The following is a 20,554-nucleotide window of genomic DNA, read 5'->3' on the forward strand; positions in this document are numbered from 1 at the left end:
AACAATTAACATAAACGTTTGCGCTAACTGCGAACGACCGGCATTTGTGATTGTGTTACGCTACGTTACGTACGTTACGTGCGTTACGTTAAGCGCTTGAAGAGAGCGAGTGAAAGAGAGCGCGTTGTGATAACAATAATAATATGACCACACGCAAAAAGAAGCGTCAGGATGGCAGCGGCAGCGGCGGCGGCAGCAGCAGCGGCGGTGGATTCATTAAGAAAGTCTCATCATTATTTAATTTGGACTCGGTAATGCAAGAAAATTAGCAATCAAATTTATAGATATTTAAATACATTTAGTAAGCATGCGATTCTAGTTCAGTTTAGGAATTTAGTTAAATTGACAATAGTTTTGCTATCTTTTGACCCTTCCTACCTCTTCCTTTGCTTTTTGGCTTACAGCAAATGGCGTTTATGCAACTTCCGTTTTTGGCAGCCCAAAACGGATTCCGCAGCTGCCTGCTGAGTTTGTTGGGTGGCCGCTTTTTATACACACTCATTCACTCGAATGATGATTCCATGGTTTATTTATAAATTTCGCCAGACATTTTAGCCAGCAATAAAAAAAGAACAAGAACAAAAGAAAACAACAAGAAATTCGCTTGCTGTACAACGAGCTTATTAGTTTTCTTAATTTTTTAGATCATCTATCTCAGTTTGCGAGCTTTGTCATCAAAAACTATCTTAAAATCTATCTAATAAACAAATGCCTTTCTACGCATGCGTAACGTCATTTCTTTCATACGTTTGCTCATATGTATGCATGTATATATATGTGGTTATGTGGGTGTGTTGGGTTTAACGTAGAGAAGACAGTAAATGGGCGTGCATTGTAAATTTGTTGCGAATTTGGACAGTTGCATCTCTGTCTCACTCGCATGCCGCCATGCATAATGTCACCTACTTTCATACATGCAAGCATATGCATATGCACGTACATTGGTACGCATGTGAGGATGTGTGCGTAAACACAGTGCTCTTTCGAACTTCCTCTCAGCAACTCATCATCATCTGCGTTACTCTTGCTCTCTTTCGCTCTTGTTCGCATAATTTGCTCAAAATAGATCTCGCGCATTCGTCGCATCGTTTACTGCCTTGAGAGCACCACCCAAAATGCACCCAGTGTATTTCGAAAGATTTCTAACAGTAATTGCTCGAATATGTGTACATGCAAATTTTATTTTTATGTTTGTTATCGGAAGCAATTGCAAGAAACTTATCGTTGTATAAGATGGCGATTTATCTAGGAACAAGATATGCTTAAAATTGGCTTATCTGAAAGTATCTAGCAAGTATGTCGCTTTTTTCTGTTTTGATAAAAATATATTGATTTCATACTTATTCTTTAGATTGAAAATAGTCAGTAGTATTTAAAAAACTAATATCTATTGAGAAACACAACTATGCTATACGATATTGATAATCTAAATATTTATTCTTTGGACTAAATTATCTTAAAGTATCTTAAGCATTTAGTTTAATCTGTTGCTTACTTTTTAGATTGAAAAGTATATTGAATGTCTCCTATCAGTATTATTTCAAAAATACCTATCGAGCAACCCAACTATGCTATACGATATCTATAATTGGAATATCTATTCGTCAGACTGGTTTAACAAAAAATATCTTTGACAAATTAGTCACTTTTGTGTACACATGGTACACATATACAAAGTTATTCTTTAAGCAAAGCACGTTCTCTTCTAATTCATATAAGTATTGTATTCGCATTCGTGTTGGCCTTTTAAGTTTTGAAGGACGAATGAATTGAATATTGAACCACATTTGGTTCGATTTGGTTTGGTTTCTGGATTGGGTATGGGTTCAATTAGGCATTGCAGGTTGTCAGGTTGTGCAGGTGTCGATTTATTTAGATATTGTGGTATATAGACAAATATGTATACAATTGTATGTTATTGCTTACACATATGCGCTTGCAGTTTTGGCTGTACGTCAAAAACCGTTCACAGAACAGAAACTAAAAGAGCGAGAGAGAGAGAGAGCGCATAGTATCCACACCCGAAACATTTGTACTCAATTCACATTTGGTGGCAATTTACCGAGCCATATTTGGTACGTCCATGGTTACACATGGTACACCCATGATTATTACAATAGAAACATCAAGAAAGAAATATAAATAGATAAGCTATCCACATTCATCCCTTTGACAAAAACCTTATAGATTGTTTATACTTTTTATGTACATGAAGAACAGCCAACCTGTATCAATATCTTATTTACATTTTATTTTAGATAAGTCTTTTAAATAAGGATATTGTAGGACTTTTTCTATTTAAAGGTAAAAATATATACGCTTACAGGAAGAAAAGTATAAGGGTATTATGTTATAGATTTCAAGTGTTTCTATTATTATGAACATGGGTGTGTAATTAAATGTTACGTTAACAAGTGCTACTTTGGAATCTTCTGTTAACTGAATGAATTGATATTAAAACATTCTGAATTTGAAACCCAGTTCCTTCTCCCAAGCATATGATTCTCTTATTGATAAGATAAGGAGCTTAGCCGTGAGCTAACTATGTTGGGCGATAATTTGTATGTCTCGCTGGGTGTGTGAACGTAAAAGGTATGACTGAGTTAATGTTGCGGGCTATAAGGTAAAAAAAAAAAAATAAAATAAAAAAAAAACAAAACACAACAACGGCAAAAACATTTGCGGTTGTAAGAGAGCGAAAGAGAGAGCACTATTTAAGTTAGTTTACTTAAATAAACTACTCGAGCGGCCTTCCAATTGCTGACAATATGATGTAATTGTTTACTTGGGGCAAACACTACATTTGCTCGATAGTTTATTAAATTCATAGTTTATTTTTCATTAAATCTAATGTTTTTATATCAAGATTTTGCCAAAGCTTATCTATGTTGATAAAGATTGTTTTAAAATTAAATAAATTTAAATGATTGGATGAACTTTGATTTTGAAGCTGTAACATATTTCCATTAAAAAAAGGGTTTAATTTGGAACTTGAAGTAAAAGTTGCGAGTTGAAATCAGTTTGTAGGTTTATTTTGTAAGAAAAAAGGATTTGACTTCAAAAAGTTATACAACATTGATATGATATTGATATTTAATAAATGCATTTTGGTATTTTTTCATAATATAAAATTAAAATTTAAGACGAGAGAAATTTAAATTAAATTATTTTACAATTGTTTTATTTAGATAAAAATGTATATATTTAAGATTTTCCCATTTATTCAGATAAATGCTTTCAGGGTTGATACCTGCGATACATAAAAACAATTTCAAGAGCATTGTTTGAAATTTTGTGTTTCATTTTGCCAACATTCTTGCAACAACTAAATAAAGGATTTCGCATGTGGCATGACAGATATGTGAGCTCACACACACAAAGACATATATACACACACGTGCAGTAAGCGAAACCTGACCTACCGCTCTTGTTAACTTGGCTCGTTATCTAGGGTTGGATAGCTGTAAAATTGCTCTAATTTGGGATGCTGATGATGATGCCAATGATGATGATGATGTCGAGACATTACTCATGTCACGTAGCTGGCGTACACTTGAGTTGCATTTTGACCCCGCCAGAGTCAAAAGGTTAATAAGCAATTTGAACGCCGCATCGCACGTGAGCAACCAGACGTGGCATCTGTGGCAGCAACGACAGTGGCAACTTTGCATTCGGTTGCAATTTTATCTTTTTGTCAAGTTGCGACATGTGGCAGCTTAATGAATTCATTTACACTTGGTTGCTAATCAATTGAACTCGTTGTGAAACGCTTGTGCGTTTACTTCTCTCTCTCAGTGTACGTGTGTGTAGGTGGGTGGGTGTCATTTGTGTGTGTGGGTGTGTGCGTGTAAATACACACATATTGTCATGGTGTTCAAATGTTGCAATTTTTCATTTCACATTTTCGAAAGTTTTGTAACTTTACGTAGGGCATTTATAAGTAACTTTCATCTCTTTTACACCTCATCTATCTCTCTCTCTCTCTCTGTTACATAGTATGTATGGTAATTGTATGGACTGATTTTGGGTGGGGCCCTTACCGTTATATGGCGTATTTGGGGGTTGGGCAACCGTTGAGAATTCCGCAACTATTTTAAATATTTACAACTGTGAAATTGAAATATTTCCATGTAATAATGAAAATTTACTTGTTTTTTTCTATATTTGATCAAGATTCTATTAATAATTTAATGCTGTAAAGTATTTTTTAGCTGTTCTTCAAATCAATTATTATATCGGAAATATTTGTAGCACAATTTATTAATGAATGGAACTTAAAAAAGACTTTGTTCCTGAAATAACATTTTCAAGATTTTAATAACATGTTCTTACACGAATTCTTTGAACTTTAGTTATCATGCTGGTGAATAAGCGACAAGAATTGAGATATAGGAATGAATTAGTTAATTTAGTAAACGGGACTTATATTAAGATTAAATATATAACAAAGCTTCCAATTAAAATTTAAAGAAAATTTTAGTGTTACGTTTTTTTCAAACACGCTAGTGACGAAAGTCAAAGTAATAATTATTATTTTACTGACAATCTCAAGTTTTTGTTTTATTTTTTGGATCAAACCTCAAATTTTTCAGCTACACAAGGCATCCTCAACGAAGGTAAGCAGTAGCAATTGTTAATTGCAAACTCTGTGTTCGTTGTTCAACTTTATCTGTATATACGTACATTATTTTTTCTGTTTGTAAACATTCTGTCCTGTTAATCGTCTTTGTGTTGTGTCCACATCCGGTGCGGAAAAGCATATGAAAATGCATTTTTATCGCTAACGACAATACAAATATAATATAATATTAAGATGCATGCCATACAACAACAACAACAACAGCAGCAGCAGCAACAACAACAGTAATAATTAATTCATAATTAATTGTGAAATATATAAAACGGTTTTTGTCCAAATTCTCATACTCTCGTCTCAACCATTAAGAAATTGTTAAATGTCAAACGTAAACTTGGAAAATCATTTTCTAATTCAAAATTTTTAAACTGTGTCTTTTTGCAGGTGAATGGCGATGATAGTTGGTATTATGAGGACATTCAACTGGAGCGTGGCAACTCTGGATTGGGCTTCTCAATTGCCGGTGGCACTGATAATCCCCACATTGGCACCGACACATCGATATATATAACGAAATTGATTCCGGGCGGCGCAGCAGCTGCTGATGGACGTTTGAGCATTAATGATATCATTGTGTCTGTTAATGATGTATCCGTTGTGGATGTGCCACATGCATCTGCCGTAGATGCCCTCAAAAAGGCCGGCAATATTGTCAAATTGCATGTGAAGCGAAAACGTGTCGCAAGTGCAAGTGCAAGTGCAACAAATGCCACAACTGCTACCACAGCTGCCACAGCTACCGCCGCCGTTGCCTCATCAACTGATGTTCAAGATAGCGGCAGTGCAACAACGACGGGGCCAAAGGTCATTGAAATTGATTTGGTCAAAGGTGGCAAGGGGTTGGGCTTCTCAATTGCCGGTGGCATCGGCAATCAGCACATACCTGGCGACAATGGCATCTACGTGACAAAGCTAATGGACGGCGGAGCGGCCCAAGTCGATGGTCGTCTCTCCATTGGCGACAAGCTCATTGCGGTTCGCACTAATGGGGTAAGTTCTAAGAGTCATATATACACGTACATATGTGCATATTCCACTACGCGTGCTCTACAAATCTATAAACAACAAAAAACTACAAAAATATTTTTCCCCCAAATTTTATCAAAACCAAATTCAATAAAAAACTACAATCGATAAGAGTTATACAAAACTCTGCAACGCAAAATCAATTTTTGGTGTTTCTATAACTTTTAGATGTCAAAATTATTGTTGAGATATTAAAAAAAAATTGTTTTAATGGAAATAAATTTAAAAAATTTCTATATTGACTATAAGGACATCTCAGACGAATTTAATTATTTCAAATATATTTACGAGTGCCAATTCAGTGATAAATTAAATATTTTTGTTCCATTTTGTCAGTGTCAAGTAAAAATTATTGTTAAATTCAACAAAATCTGTTAGTTAATATTATTCTAGACTATAAAGTAATGTGCACTTAATACTTAAATAAGAAGGCTTAAAATTAATATTTAATTAATTTCAAAACAATAATTTTGTGGTAAATTGAATTAGATTGATGCCTTTTATGGCGCTAATTTTGGGAATATTGACATTTTGATTAAGTAAATATATTTCATATATATTTTTATTTTAAAGAGAATTAATATTGAATTTAATTCCTGTCAATAATCTATCTTATATTAAAATAGAATTTAAATTCATTTATTTGCTGCACATGTCAATGATAAAAGACTTTGTTAAAAATAAACGGATAGTGACAAATAAAAAAAACTTTTATATTTAAAGAATATTGATTCCTTTTTTAATTGAAAATGTTATATTTTGTATTTAAATGAAATGTGAAAACAAAATACATCTTAAATGAATTATTTTGTTGTACTTGGGGCCTTCGTTTAGAGATTTGTAGTACGCATATGATGAAACTTGTCTAAATGAAAATGCTAATCGATACATGTATCTTATAGAGTGAAAAGAATCTGGAGAATGTTACGCATGAATTGGCTGTGGGCACGCTCAAGTCAATCACTGATAAGGTGACATTGATTGTTGGCAAAACACAGCATTTAACCAGCAGTGCATCACAATCGGGCGGAGGCGTCGCATCCAGTTTGAGTGGCAGCCAACTTGGCCAACAGTCGCAGGCACACTCACAATCGCAATCACAATTGTCAACCACAGCAGCAGTAGCAGCAACAGCAACAGGAACAACAACATTAACACGACAGCAGCAGGAATCAACAGGTGCGCTTAACAATGTTGGCCAGACAGCATCAATGTCAGTCACAGACTCAGTCACAGCTATCATCACAACTAGCAACTCCACCATCACCACCAACACCATCACTTCCAATACTACCACCAACAACATCACCAACACCACCAACACTTTCACCAATTTAATCTCAGTCAGCAACAACAACAACTGCAGCAGCAGCAACAGCAACATTAATAATAACAACAACAACAGCAGCAGCAACAACAGCAGCAGCAGCAACAATCACAACAACAACTTGGCTGCAGCTACAGCTACAGCTATCACAACACAACTACCACCACAACAACAACAGCAACAGCAACAACAACAACAGCAACAGCTACCCCAAGCACCCGCCTCAGCCTCCGCTCATAATGCTAAGCTTGCAATGCCAAGTGCCGATTTCAAGCGTTCCCAATCACCCTTGCCAAGGCGTAAGCGAATCCGAAACATATTTCAACTTGAACTTGAACTATCCTGTCGTACTACTAACAATCTTTATCTTCATCTTAAAAGAGCCCTATACTCCTACCATGTATTCGATAGATTCATAATCTAATCATTATTCACAAAGCATTCAAATCTTCAGGTTGGCTAAAAGTCTTGTATGTTGAGGCAATCATACAGCTCTGATAATTTTCTATATATTTATATACATAAATCTCTATGTACGGCTCTCTACTAATTGCTAAATTATTGCTGCTATCTTTCCCTAACTCTAACCATAAACAGCAATATCTCGATTTATGTCTAGAATTTTTTGTTCTGAAAATAGGCGTCGGAAATAGAATTTTTTACTCATTTTAATTAATACTTGCAAAAATTAAAAGGCATCAAACAAGACTTATTTATACACAGAGTGACAAGACATTGATTTGACAACGACAACGATAAACACATATTTGTATTTATATTTTTTTTTAAGTAACCCAATGAATTGCACTATTTAAAGAAACTATATAGAAATATGACAAACAAGTATACAACCAAGAAAAATATTTATTAGTTTGCAATTTAAAATATGTGATTTTTGTGCATAGTGAAAACAATAACTTGCCATACCTAAATTTTTTTTTTAAATTATTCAATATGTTTTTGGAAGTTATTTATTGCCGAAAAGAGTTCCGAATTGAGTTATATATTTCATTTTATTTTTCCGAAAAAACTTTTGAATACTAACTAAAATAAAAAAGAGATCCATTGGACTGTACTACTTTTTGAATAATAAAATTGAACATGTGTGTGCATTTTCTCTCTTTGTCAAAAAATAATACTGACAACTGTCTTGTATGAAATGTAATCAAACACGTTATATCAATTTGATAAAGGACTTTTCCCCTTTTTTTTTATTCTTCCTTACTCCAAATGAAATGACGACGTCTTTCCAATTACAGAAACAATTTTTTCACAATGTAAATTGAACACAACGACATAAGTAGAGGCATTGCTGTAATAGTCTTTATTCGAACTTCGGATCAATTCACTTTTCGAGATCTACTTCTCCTGAGAGCTTGCACGGCTTTTTGTTTGATTGCTTGCTAAGCTGCTGGTTTTAAGTGTTGTTTGTTATCGAGAATCAGTAACAGAACTTTTACACCACTGTGTTTTTCAGTGCTGTGCAGTGCAGTGTGTTTATTTAAAAATACGATCCCAAAACAATAAGAATAACGTTGATTGTCTACAAATTTTACCTTAACATGGCATCCTGTTTTATAAATGCATGATAAACAAAAACTACAAATGATTTTTTGTTTTTGTTTTTATTACTCTTCTATGTGTCTTTTTGTCCTATTATATGATCATCTTATTCACTATTTCTTTATTACATAACACATTTGCGTATGTGTGTGTTTTTAAATGTTTTATAAGCGCTGGAAAGCGAACGATAACACTATTTCTGATTTCTTTTGTTCGTCTTTTATCTTATTATCTTTTCGATGGTATTAGTTCGTATTTATTAAGACTATCTTTCTAATTTAAAGTGAAAAGCGTGCTCATTTCTTTGAGTTTCATAAGCCAACCTTGTTCTGAAAACCTAGCAAAAGACATTGAGAAATGCCAAGATTTCTTCTACATACATAAAAGTATTTATCAAACTTCTTTCACTTGATTCTTTTTCTGTTGTTGAAAAATTCCACTTTATATTTATCTGTTTCACAAAGAAATCTATGATATTGCCAATCTGTCGATTGATCAACGATAATATCTAGCCATTCATGTTGAAATTACTTAAGAATTGTAGTTTCTTCTTAAAAATATGTTCGATAATATCTATTGTTCAGTCAGCGATGATGTCTATGCATCTAGATTCTAGAATATTTAGTTATTTATCTATTTCTCATTTTCTCTGTCTTTTGCTGGTTTTGTGTTCACTTTTCTGATTTCCTATTTTCACTTACTATTTTTTTTATGAATTTTGATTGATACTCTTCTTTGTATCTCTATCAAAATATTTGAACGCGCGATCTCCACTAATTACCCCTTATTACCCCTCTTTCTTTCATGTCTCGATAAATGCACGTGTGTGTGCATATACTTTGTTTGTGTGTATGTGTAACCGTTACACGCGTTGTGGTTGTTATTTATATCTAAAAAAAAAAAAAAAACAAAACAAAACAAAAATACATGTACAATATTACGGCGGTTTTTAGAGCCCGGCTCAAGATATGCATCGACGAATGTCTTGGCGGCCGTGCCACCGGGTACACCTCGCGCAGTCAGCACTGAGGATATAACCAGGTGAGTTGTGCGACCTAAGGACGTGACTCCTCTTGTTGCGATACTTGCCACGTTCTTATAATTATTGTTTCATTTATTGGTTTTTTAATGTTTGTTTTTATTTGCAATTTACAACAGGGAACCACGCACGATTACCATACAGAAAGGACCTCAGGGCCTGGGCTTTAATATTGTGGGCGGCGAGGATGGACAGGGTATCTATGTATCGTTCATATTGTCTGGCGGTCCCGCGGATCTTGGATCCGAGTTGAAACGCGGCGATCAATTGCTCAGTGTAAACAACGTGAATTTGACGCATGCCACGCACGAGGAAGCGGCCCAGGCACTTAAAGTGAGTACAATAAATACAATTCTTTAAAATTAAATTCTATGTAAATTTAATGATGATTAACTTTTCTTTTATTTTAGACGTCTGGCGGCGTTGTTACTTTGGTGGCACAATATCGACCCGAGGATTACAATCGTTTCGAGGCGCGCATTCAGGAGTTGAAGCAACAGGCGGCGCTTAGCGCTGGTGGCTCTGGAACTCTGCTTCGCACCACACAGAAGCGATCGCTTTATGTGCGAGCTCTGTTTGATTATGATCCAAATCGTGATGATGGCTTGCCATCACGCGGCCTGCCCTTTAAGCATGGTGACATTCTCCATGTGACAAATGCTTCCGACGATGAATGGTGGCAGGCACGTCGCGTCCTTGGCGACAATGAAGATGAGCAAATTGGTATTGTGCCATCGAAACGGCGCTGGGAGCGTAAAATGCGTGCACGTGATCGCAGCGTCAAGTTCCAGGGACATGCGGCGGCAAATAATAATCTAGATAAGGTAAAAATTTAAGAGGTTACATAAAGTTTTAAGTAGCTTAAAGCAACTAAAAGATTAGTCAGCTGATAGTTAGGATTTGATAGGAAAATATACAATTTGGACACCACTGACCTACATGGATCTTAAATGCCAAAGTATATCTGCATTATTATTCCCATCTGAAGTCAGTCTTATCACAGAATACATCATTTTGCCAATCCTGTTGATTAATTTTCGTCATATATATATCAATGTAAGTTTCCAGCTGCTTGCTTCAACATTGTCTCTTCTTAAAAACCGCATCCGATAGAACATGTATTTTACAGAACTACTAGACCTCTCACATCTTTATAGAATGAAAGGTTGTGTATTTTAAATCAAGTTAAAATAGGAACAATTTATTATAAAGCAGCTCATCATATAGAAATTTATTGTATATAACTATGAGTACTTATGTAAAAGGACAAATTATCCGAAATATCATGTGAATCTTCAAGTTTAAAGCATCTTCTGGTTGTCATTTTCTTTCAACCTCATTTTGCAATTAGGAAAGCATCGTTTTTTTCTTTAAATTTTTTCAAACAATATAGTTTTTCAATTGATATTTTTTTTGTGACAGAGAAGTTGAACTGTACATAGGGTTTTAGAAGATCCAAGTTGTTGTCTATCGTGACTAGACAAGATTATTTCACTGGAGATTTGACGTCCCTCAATTATCATATTCTTTCGTTCTCTTATTCTCTCGTCGACTTTTACAATAATCTTTGTCTTTTGTGTGTTTGTAACTGTAATTACAGCAATCAACATTGGATCGCAAGAAGAAGAATTTTACATTCTCACGCAAGTTTCCGTTCATGAAGAGTCGCGATGAGAAGAACGAAGACGGCAGCGATCAAGAGCGTAAGTAGCACAGAGTCTTCTCTCAACTGCAAGTGCGATGTCTCGAATTAACAGAAAACCGTGCAATCAACAATTAATTAACAACCATTACAAAAACAACTATGACAACAACAACTATGATAATAATAATAATAATAACAACAACAACAACTATAATAGTTGAACAAGCAGAACAACAATAACAACAACTTGAGAGCGAACAGAGCAACAATTGATTATTGTCAATAATTTGTTAAAAATGCTCTTCACACAATTCTCGACCTACAACTATTTCTCCGTTTCTCTTTAACACATACTCTCTCTCCTCCTCTCTCTCTCTTTCTCTCTGTTATGAACGCTTTTTGTGTGCACCTTTGTGCATCTCTCTCTTTCAAACTGTGTGTGAGTGTGTGCGTTGTTTAAATATCAAATACAATAAGCTTGTCTCTTTCTCGCCGTCTTTCTGTATCTCTCTCTTTCTCTGTGTGGGTGTGTGTACTTTCTTTCAACTCGTTCTGTTACGTTTTTTGCATTTGTTTATTTATTAAAATTTATTTGTTTAATATTAAGTAAAATTAAAAACTGTTTCTGTTCAATAAACATCTGAGAAGTGTGGTACAAAAATCTATTCTTTAATGCACAAACAACACACACACACACACACACACATACAACTACACAGTCAAACAGTCTTCCCTCCGTTATCAGTTCCTCATGGGAAACTTTTTTGTCCGTTCAACTGTTTATTCAACTTGTTTCAATTTAATTATTCTATTAGTTATAAGTGTGTACAAGTTCGGGTTTAACTCGAATATTCATTTATTATTAATAATGTTTGTTTTGTTATTGTTTTTGTTAATTATTTATTTCATACATTTCTTATGTTTTTCCTTTTGTATACTTTCATATTTCGTTTTATTTGTTCCACTTTGCGCGATGGTATCCTGCGATTCCCTGAATGATTCACTTGATTCACAAACAACATTAACACTCTGCGCGTGGACAACAACAACAACAACTATACATACACCCAACCATACTCACAAACACACACACACCATATTATGATGTTGTGCGCTGTTTGTGTAATTTGTGAATATTGTGAAACAAAAAAACAAAACAAAAAACTATCAAAAAATTAGCAAATGGATTTGTAAACAGCAACAGTGAAATCGATGTTAACAATGTTAACAATAATCAAGCGAATGAACCGCAACGTAAGTGTGTCTGAGTGTGTGTAAAGCACACACAGTTGTTCTTAATACTCTTGCAGATAATATATAAATCTTTTTGTATAAGTTAAAACATTGCAGAATATTATATAAATTACTGAGATCGAGGAACAATTCACTCAAAACTAGAGTATAGAATTAGAAATAGAATTCAAAAATGCGTTGAGAAAAACTATTTTCCCTACATAAAACTTATTTATTTCTGCGAACTCTTCAAATTTTACTTAAAATATATCCAACATATTTTCAACGAGTTTTATTTCAATTGAAATACCAAAAAATATAGCTAATATATGTAAAATCGGTTGCAATAATATAATCTGCAAGGGTATTTAGTCTTCGGATTGCCGTTGCTTTTATTGATTCTTCAATGTCTTTTGTTATATTAATATAAATATGTATATTTGTGGAATTGGTTATACCTATTAGACATATATGTGTGTGTACGTTATATATATATATATATCTATCTATTTAGATATATGTGGATTTTGTCTATATATTACTTAAAAGTACAAGTACATGTGGTATTTTGTTCTTAAGTGTTTATTTACTGGGATCGGATCTATAAACATGCCATCAAAAATCACAGCACATGTAAACAATTTGAATACTTACTAACTAAACAAATATACACACACACACACACACACACACTTCACATTACATCTCACACATGTATTATCATTCATTAATTATTTATGTAAAATAAGTGTGAATGTAAATGAATTATCAACGTGCTGCTTCAGCGTTCGCTTCAAACCCCCCTCTATAGATCACATATGTATATGTATAATACGTATATATAGAGCCAAGGATCATGTGCGCGTTTGTGGACCAGCTACTACCATTTTAAGGCTTATTCCCTGTAGAGCTTACAATCTTTAACTTAATGTTGGACACAAAGCGAATCATCAAATACAACAACAACAGTTCTGTCTACACACATGCATAAATACATATGTACATATACACACATGGGTAAAGCTGTGTGTGTGTGTGTATGTGTTTAACTGTTTTTTCATATTGCCATACTACATACATACTACTATTTACTACTACTATTTTCTTATAACTATTACTATTTACTACTACTATTACTATAACTACTACGAGATTTATCTAATTTTAAACGCTATTCTGTTTTAAACTGACCAAAACGTATATCTTTTTCGATTCTCTTTTTTTGTTTCGTTTTTCTCTTCATTATTCTAGCTTTTATGCTTTGCTACACACAAGACGATGCCAACGCTGAAGGAGGTATGTACTTGACTATAAACCTGAAGCCTAAACTAGAAATTCAAACACATACATACACTTTCACACACATACCGACACATATACACAAATATTTAGTATTATATATAAATTTATATACATATATCTACACTTTTACACATTATTCTGATACAAAGAAATTGAATCAAACTAATTTAACACTCACACACATGATTATATGTGTACTTGTATTTATTGTTTAACACATCACATACATATACACACTGACAAACTACACTCAACACGTATTGCATTCACATTTAAATCATTAGTCGTCTAACATATATTTGAATATTATTAGTATGTAATATAATACCTAATACCTTTAGCTCATTCCACACCCACAAACAATTACTCTCAACTCTTTTTTTGTCTAACAAAAAAAAAAAAAAAAAAAAAAACATACATAAATACATACATATATACATAAACATAAACAATTGCATAAGTCATAAATTAGTAAATAAGTACATATTACTATTAATCTTTATTTATTTGTATTTAGTTTACACTTCTTGATTATTATTAGTATTCATTAAATCTCGTATACCTAATAGAGCCACTTATACATGTATGTGTATGTACATATGCATACATAATATATGTATGAATTATTCATGTACAGATTGTAAACGAATTTATCCCCAGCCTTTCGAAATTTGTAAAACATTTGAAATCACAGTTTGTCGAAATATAACTATACATATATGGACTTGAGTGCTAACTCCTTCTAGGTACAGTAATACCTACACATGTGTCTCTATGGTATATGTAAATATTGATATATAATAATAATAATAATAATATCCCTGTTTAGTACTGTGTACAATACCTACATGTCTAATATTATGGGAAGCGTATTTCCTCTATGCATTTACATGAATACATACATACTAACGTAATCTAAACATAGTTAATTTCGATGAATCGAAATACTTATTAATATTATTCTTACATGTAACTATGTAACTAGTTTCTTGCATATATTATAACTTATATGATTTGATAAGTATCGTTCCAATTAATTTGATTAGCTGAGGATTGTATAACTCTCGCTCTTTTTCTATTCAATTATTGTCTGGCGTTTGCATTTGCATACTTACATGCATACATGTCGGTATGTATGTTCGTGTGTGTGTCTTGCATACATCACATAATATTTACCATATAACCAAATAAAATATTTCGAAAAAAGCAACTTTCGAAACTCAATTACAATTGCGTTTAGTTATGAGCGATGTTCTTATATTCTTCTTTCTTTAACACAGATTTTTACTAAAGTTATATCCATTTCTTATACGATATATAATTATAGTTACATTTATAATTGAGAGATTGAACTCAATAGCAAACTCTCTTAAAACTGATGAGTAATTGTATTATCAATTCAATATATCGTAATGATTGTATGCAAATACTATCGATCAATTTTCTCAAATCTTAACTATCAAATTTAATATCCATTTAAAGTGTCATTTAACAATTTCAATATTATTGTAACGATTGTATGCAAATACTATCGATACATGTTGTTAACTTTTCAGTCAGAAAATACTTCAAACGCTGAATGCAAATTGATCCGTTGATCAATCGTACAATTTACAACACTATCGTAACGATTGTAAACTAATACTATTGATAATTTTTGTTAACCTTTCTAAATGTGCTAAGCAGACTTTTGCTTAATCTTTTCTTTAGGTATTATCACTCATATATATACATCAATCTTTTAGATATGTACATATATACATACATATAAATAGCTGTACATAATTACATATTTGTGTGTTGTATTCGTCAGTTATTGTTGTGTCAATTTAAGTTAATTAATAAGTAATTGTATACTTATTAAGTACTTATATTTACACTTGTCTCAGGTCTTATAATTCAACTTGATGGCATTTGGTTTCAATTCCAAAACTTTAACAAGACAACAAATAATATTTATGACTTTGGGGGATTTTTCTGTGATATAATTTGTAGAATTTCTACATAAGTGTATTCGGTTTCGTTTATTTAGCATATTCACATTTATTCATTTAAATGGCATTTACATTCGTTCGCTATCAAAGTTCGCAATTAGTTTAGTTTCGAGTCGAATCTATTCTTGAGTTTAGCAAAATCTATTCACTTCTCTCCTGTAAATATTCACATTGCTCGAATATGAATCGACATGAATACAAGCAAACATTTTACATATGAGTATGTAAGTGAATTTCTGCACAAATAACTGCATAAACAGTCGTATATGTTAATCGATTACATATCGATATAACGATAAGCGATAGTTTATGTGTTTATGATCTTCTAACCGAAGACTAACACGAACACTACACTACACACACTCAAATATACACACATGTCACACAACAGATTGTCTTAAAGTTCATTTAAATTTTGCAGGTTAACAAAAACTATATCGATGATTAATTTTGTTTATCTTTTCTTTCTTTTTTCTTTAATAAATGAATTCTATTTTGACTTAACCTTTGTGTGTGAACTCGTTTTTTCGGTTTAAAAATAATATATATATGTATCCATATATATGTATATATTTACCAACTGCTTCATATACTTTCTGCTGCCTACTGCTATTATTCGACTCTACTACTACTATCTACTACTTCTATCACCACTCTACTACTACTATTTAAACTCTAATACTCGAACAACTGTGTGTTAATCGATACAACATTGTTATAATTTCGTTACGTTTGTTAATTTACCTGTATACTTAAATCTGTTTTTTTCTTTTATTATAATTTAAAAATAAAAAACAACCAACAAATACCACAATTACCAACAACAAAAACCATTAATAATATTAAAAACTTATCAAAATGATAATCTAATGTTCTTTATACATAAACTATATATATTCTTGTTTTGTTTTACAAAATTTATTCCATTTTTTTCGTTATCAATTGAATCAAACAAACATGATCGATGAAACCATTTTACCTATCTCATATCATACTTATATTTATATATATATATACAATTGTATATTTATATATAAATAAATAAAAAAAAATATATATATATATTTGTTACAACCATGCGCTCGTTCATTTACTGTGACAACAACTACTAAATTTATCTACTATCCCGTACATCATAAACAATCAACAAACCAATCAATCAACTAATCGACCAATCAACCAATCGACCAACCTCTATTCGATATATATCGTATGTATGATAACGCATTGCGCACAGGCGAGATAATCTACAGAGTGGAATTACCCGATATGGAGCAGATAACATTAATCTACTTGGAGAATAATGATGCTGACTATCGTAAGTCGAGCAACTAAGCCAACAATTTTTGTAAAAGATCAAAAAAAAAAAAATACAAAACAAATTAAAATCATCAAAATGCAACAAACAGCTATAAAGGCCCTTAAATATTACAAATAATTAATTAAAGCTTACGTTTCTTATAAAAATAGGTTTTACATCAAAAACAACTTTCAAGAATATATATTTTTTGTTCAGTTTTTATTCTCTATATCTTTCTCTCTCGTTTTAATTTTTGTTAAAATAATTTTTGTTATCAAACAATGCGAAAGTGCAAGCAATTTTCCGTTTAAATGCCGGTTATTTAGTTTCCTATTTTTATCTCTCTCTCTTGCCCTAACTGTCACGCTTTCGTTCTTTCCTCCTCAGTCACTCATGCTCTCGGCATTTGTCTGCCTTTTTGCAATATCTATACATAATATTTAACCTTCGAATAGATGATTTATTTACTAGTATTATCCGAGCATTTTAAAAAACACATACATATTTTAGTCGAATGGTTTAATATGAGTATTTCACATTTCCATATTAATATCTCATATTTCCTTTACTTTGCGATGAAAATTTCTTTCACAAAGTTTTATTTTTTTTAGTAATATGAGACTTTATTCAAAAGTCCGATTAATATTTTAACTAACAATCTAATCCCATCAATGCTAAAATTACAATAGTCCCATTTTTCCTCTCTATCTCTTACATACTTTTTACTTTTCTGATTTATCTTATTCTTTATCAACTTTTATTTTTCATGCTGTTCTAAAAAGGATGTTAGTATTTTTTTGGACGCCAAATCTTTCCTTCTACCACTATCGATAAATTATATCAAACTTTTAATAAACAGATATCTGTCAGTGTGTACACATGTGCGCAAACTAACATTTAGTGTACATGTTTGATTTTCATTATTATGGTAGGGAGTGCATTAAAAAGAGTTTTTAGAGAATAGAATCATCTTAATATTTTTTTATAGAATTTGTAGTTCTATTCTGTAGTTTAGACGATCCACAATTTAATAGCGATTTTAAAGATTAGTTTCATTTTGCGGTGCGTTATTTTTCCTGTTCTCTTTGTATATTTCCCTTATCGCATATCTCGTTTTCCATTCTCTTAAGTATATTGAGTCATGTTTTTCCTTTTGAGTTTTCTATTGGTATTTGCTTAGTTTCATGCTGTGCTTTGATCTCCATTTCACTTTTACTTATTTTTAGCAAATTTGTCTGTAGCGATGCAATAAAAATTAATCGTTAAAAGGCGAAACGATTCAACACCGATAGATGTATTGTTATTGTCATTTATCGTTATCGATATCGTACCATTTGCACGCACATTTCTCACCATTTTTTAACAAGAATTTATTTATTGGAATACACAACCGGAAGCGAACATCCCTTGAAATCCAATAATTTCCCCAAATAGGAAACGAAAAACCAAACCCTATACGATTTTCTATAAATAAGTAAATGTACTCGTTATAGTTATTACTTAAGTTTACAACGGGGATTCGAACCGACTATCAATAGTAAAAAAATTAATTAATGAAATGATGAATGATGATGTATGATATTTAATTTTGAAACCCAAATGAAGATGAATAAATGTCTTGTTTGATTTAAGAAGTGCTGTTCGTTCATTTTTATACTCCGGTTACAGACTTATATCATTTTCATTTCCAGAAAAGATCACCAATATAGTTTATTCATTTCTTAATTTTCTTTTTAATTTATATCTTTATTTACTATATCTCCTACAATTATTGGCATAATTTCTTTTAATTCACTAATTAATAGTTATATCTTAATATGAATTGCAAAAGAAATATCCATGACATGCTGTTACAGAGTGAGTAAACTATAATTTCAAAGAAACGATTCCATGTGAAATCAAATCAACAACACAACCGAACGTTTTTATCGAAATATAAAGCCCATTTTCAAAGAACGTCAACCCAAACCCGACACCGAAACAGAAAACCAAAGCCAAATACTGAAACCTCTTAGAAAAATTGATCCCCACTGTTTTTTTTAGGCTTAATATACTTAAATGTATAGAATAGTATTTAAGTAATATAATATTAAAAGAAATTAAAATTTATTCATGTGGATCATCATTTGTAGTACCATATCCATTTGTTAGTTGTTGATCTTTGTTACTAGCTTTAGTTTTGACTTATATATATTTATTTTCTAACATTTTTGTTGTGTGTTTTTGTTATGTGTATGCATAAATTAGTTAATTAGTTCATTAATCGCATAATATTTAAGTTGGTAACTAAGACTTTTGATCAAATTAATGGTGATTGTAGTTCGTGTACACATGTATTGGTTGCTTGTCTAGATCATAATAGTATTATTTAGCACTTTCTTGTATGTAACTGTAACTTTGAACATAATACCGGCCACTATGTATATATGTATGTAATACAACGATTTCATTTACATAGAAATCTTAATGATACCATCGATAATATTGATTTTTCATTATTATTATAATAATATTTATTGAAATGGCAGTTAATTTTTGCTGTTTTTTAACCATCCGTTCCCCGTTCCAGTCCTGCCCCATTCATTGCCACATTTGAGATTATCAAACGTATATTGTTTGCTTCTATTTTCATTTTATTATAATTCAAAATTTCTTTCATAATATATATGCCTTACACAGTTTAGATGAGAATTTACGTACATATACTTAAATTAGCTTATACTTTCATTTCTTACATTCCTAATTTCTTATTTTCTTCCTTTATAATTATATATCCAAAGCTCGCTACACTAAATCTAAACTAAGCTATGCCTATTTAACTTTTGACCTTTAGCTAATTATTTAAAGATGAGAGCCATCGTAAACAATGATTTAATTAATACAAATGCTTGAGGACTCAAGAGAAAATGCATAAATTTCCCTCGCTGTCTCTCGCTCTTTTGTCTCTATCTCTCCCTCTCTCTCTCTCTTTATATCTCTCTATCTCACTTTCCTTCTGTTTTTATGCATACTCTATACGAAATTCTAAAATCTATAACCTTATAAACCTTATGTGAAAATAAAAATCAATTTGATTTCTTTATGACCCTCCCCCTAAAACACCCAACAACCAGCCAACCAACCAACCAACCAACCAACTGAACCAACCTAAGGACCCCTTTCCACTCATTCTGTACATTTTGATTTTGCACCCGCACAAAACCTAATACCATTGCCTACTATGCTTACAGCTTCCGAGGAGAACGTGCTGTCCTATGAGGCCGTGCAGCGTTTGTCCATCAACTACACACGTCCCGTCATAATACTGGGACCACTAAAGGATCGAATTAACGATGATTTAATATCCGAATACCCGGACAAGTTCGGCTCCTGTGTGCCACGTGAGTAGCATCTGAAAACAAGTCAAAAATATTACACAACTTACTGAAGACGTTGCCGAAGAGCTCTGTAGATTTTTAAAAAGTTATAACATTAAATGACCAGTTAGAC

General features: G+C 32.2%; 1 protein-coding gene across 2 annotated transcripts in view; it reads left to right on the plus strand.

Annotated features, from left to right (window-relative positions):
* The window catches only part of LOC117783175 (disks large 1 tumor suppressor protein), a 38,315-nt gene that overhangs the window by 16,144 nt on the left and 1,617 nt on the right, over positions 1 to 20,554 (plus strand). The window contains exons 5-13 of one of the 2 annotated variants that reach the window (XM_034620441.1): positions 5,021 to 5,626; positions 6,565 to 7,288; positions 9,506 to 9,593; positions 9,711 to 9,924; positions 10,002 to 10,415; positions 11,192 to 11,294; positions 12,416 to 12,490; positions 13,721 to 13,765; positions 20,296 to 20,445. In XM_034620441.1, coding sequence (XP_034476332.1) covers positions 5,021 to 5,626; positions 6,565 to 7,288; positions 9,506 to 9,593; positions 9,711 to 9,924; positions 10,002 to 10,415; positions 11,192 to 11,294; positions 12,416 to 12,490; positions 13,721 to 13,765; positions 20,296 to 20,445 — 2,419 coding nt within the window. The remainder of the gene's footprint in view (positions 1 to 5,020; positions 5,627 to 6,564; positions 7,289 to 9,505; positions 9,594 to 9,710; positions 9,925 to 10,001; positions 10,416 to 11,191; positions 11,295 to 12,415; positions 12,491 to 13,720; positions 13,766 to 20,295; positions 20,446 to 20,554) is intronic. The other variant, XM_034620449.1, reaches the window with a different exon arrangement.

The sequence above is a fragment of the Drosophila innubila genome, chromosome X (genome assembly GCF_004354385.1).
Source record: "Drosophila innubila isolate TH190305 chromosome X, UK_Dinn_1.0, whole genome shotgun sequence".
NCBI lineage: Eukaryota > Metazoa > Arthropoda > Insecta > Diptera > Drosophilidae > Drosophila > Drosophila innubila.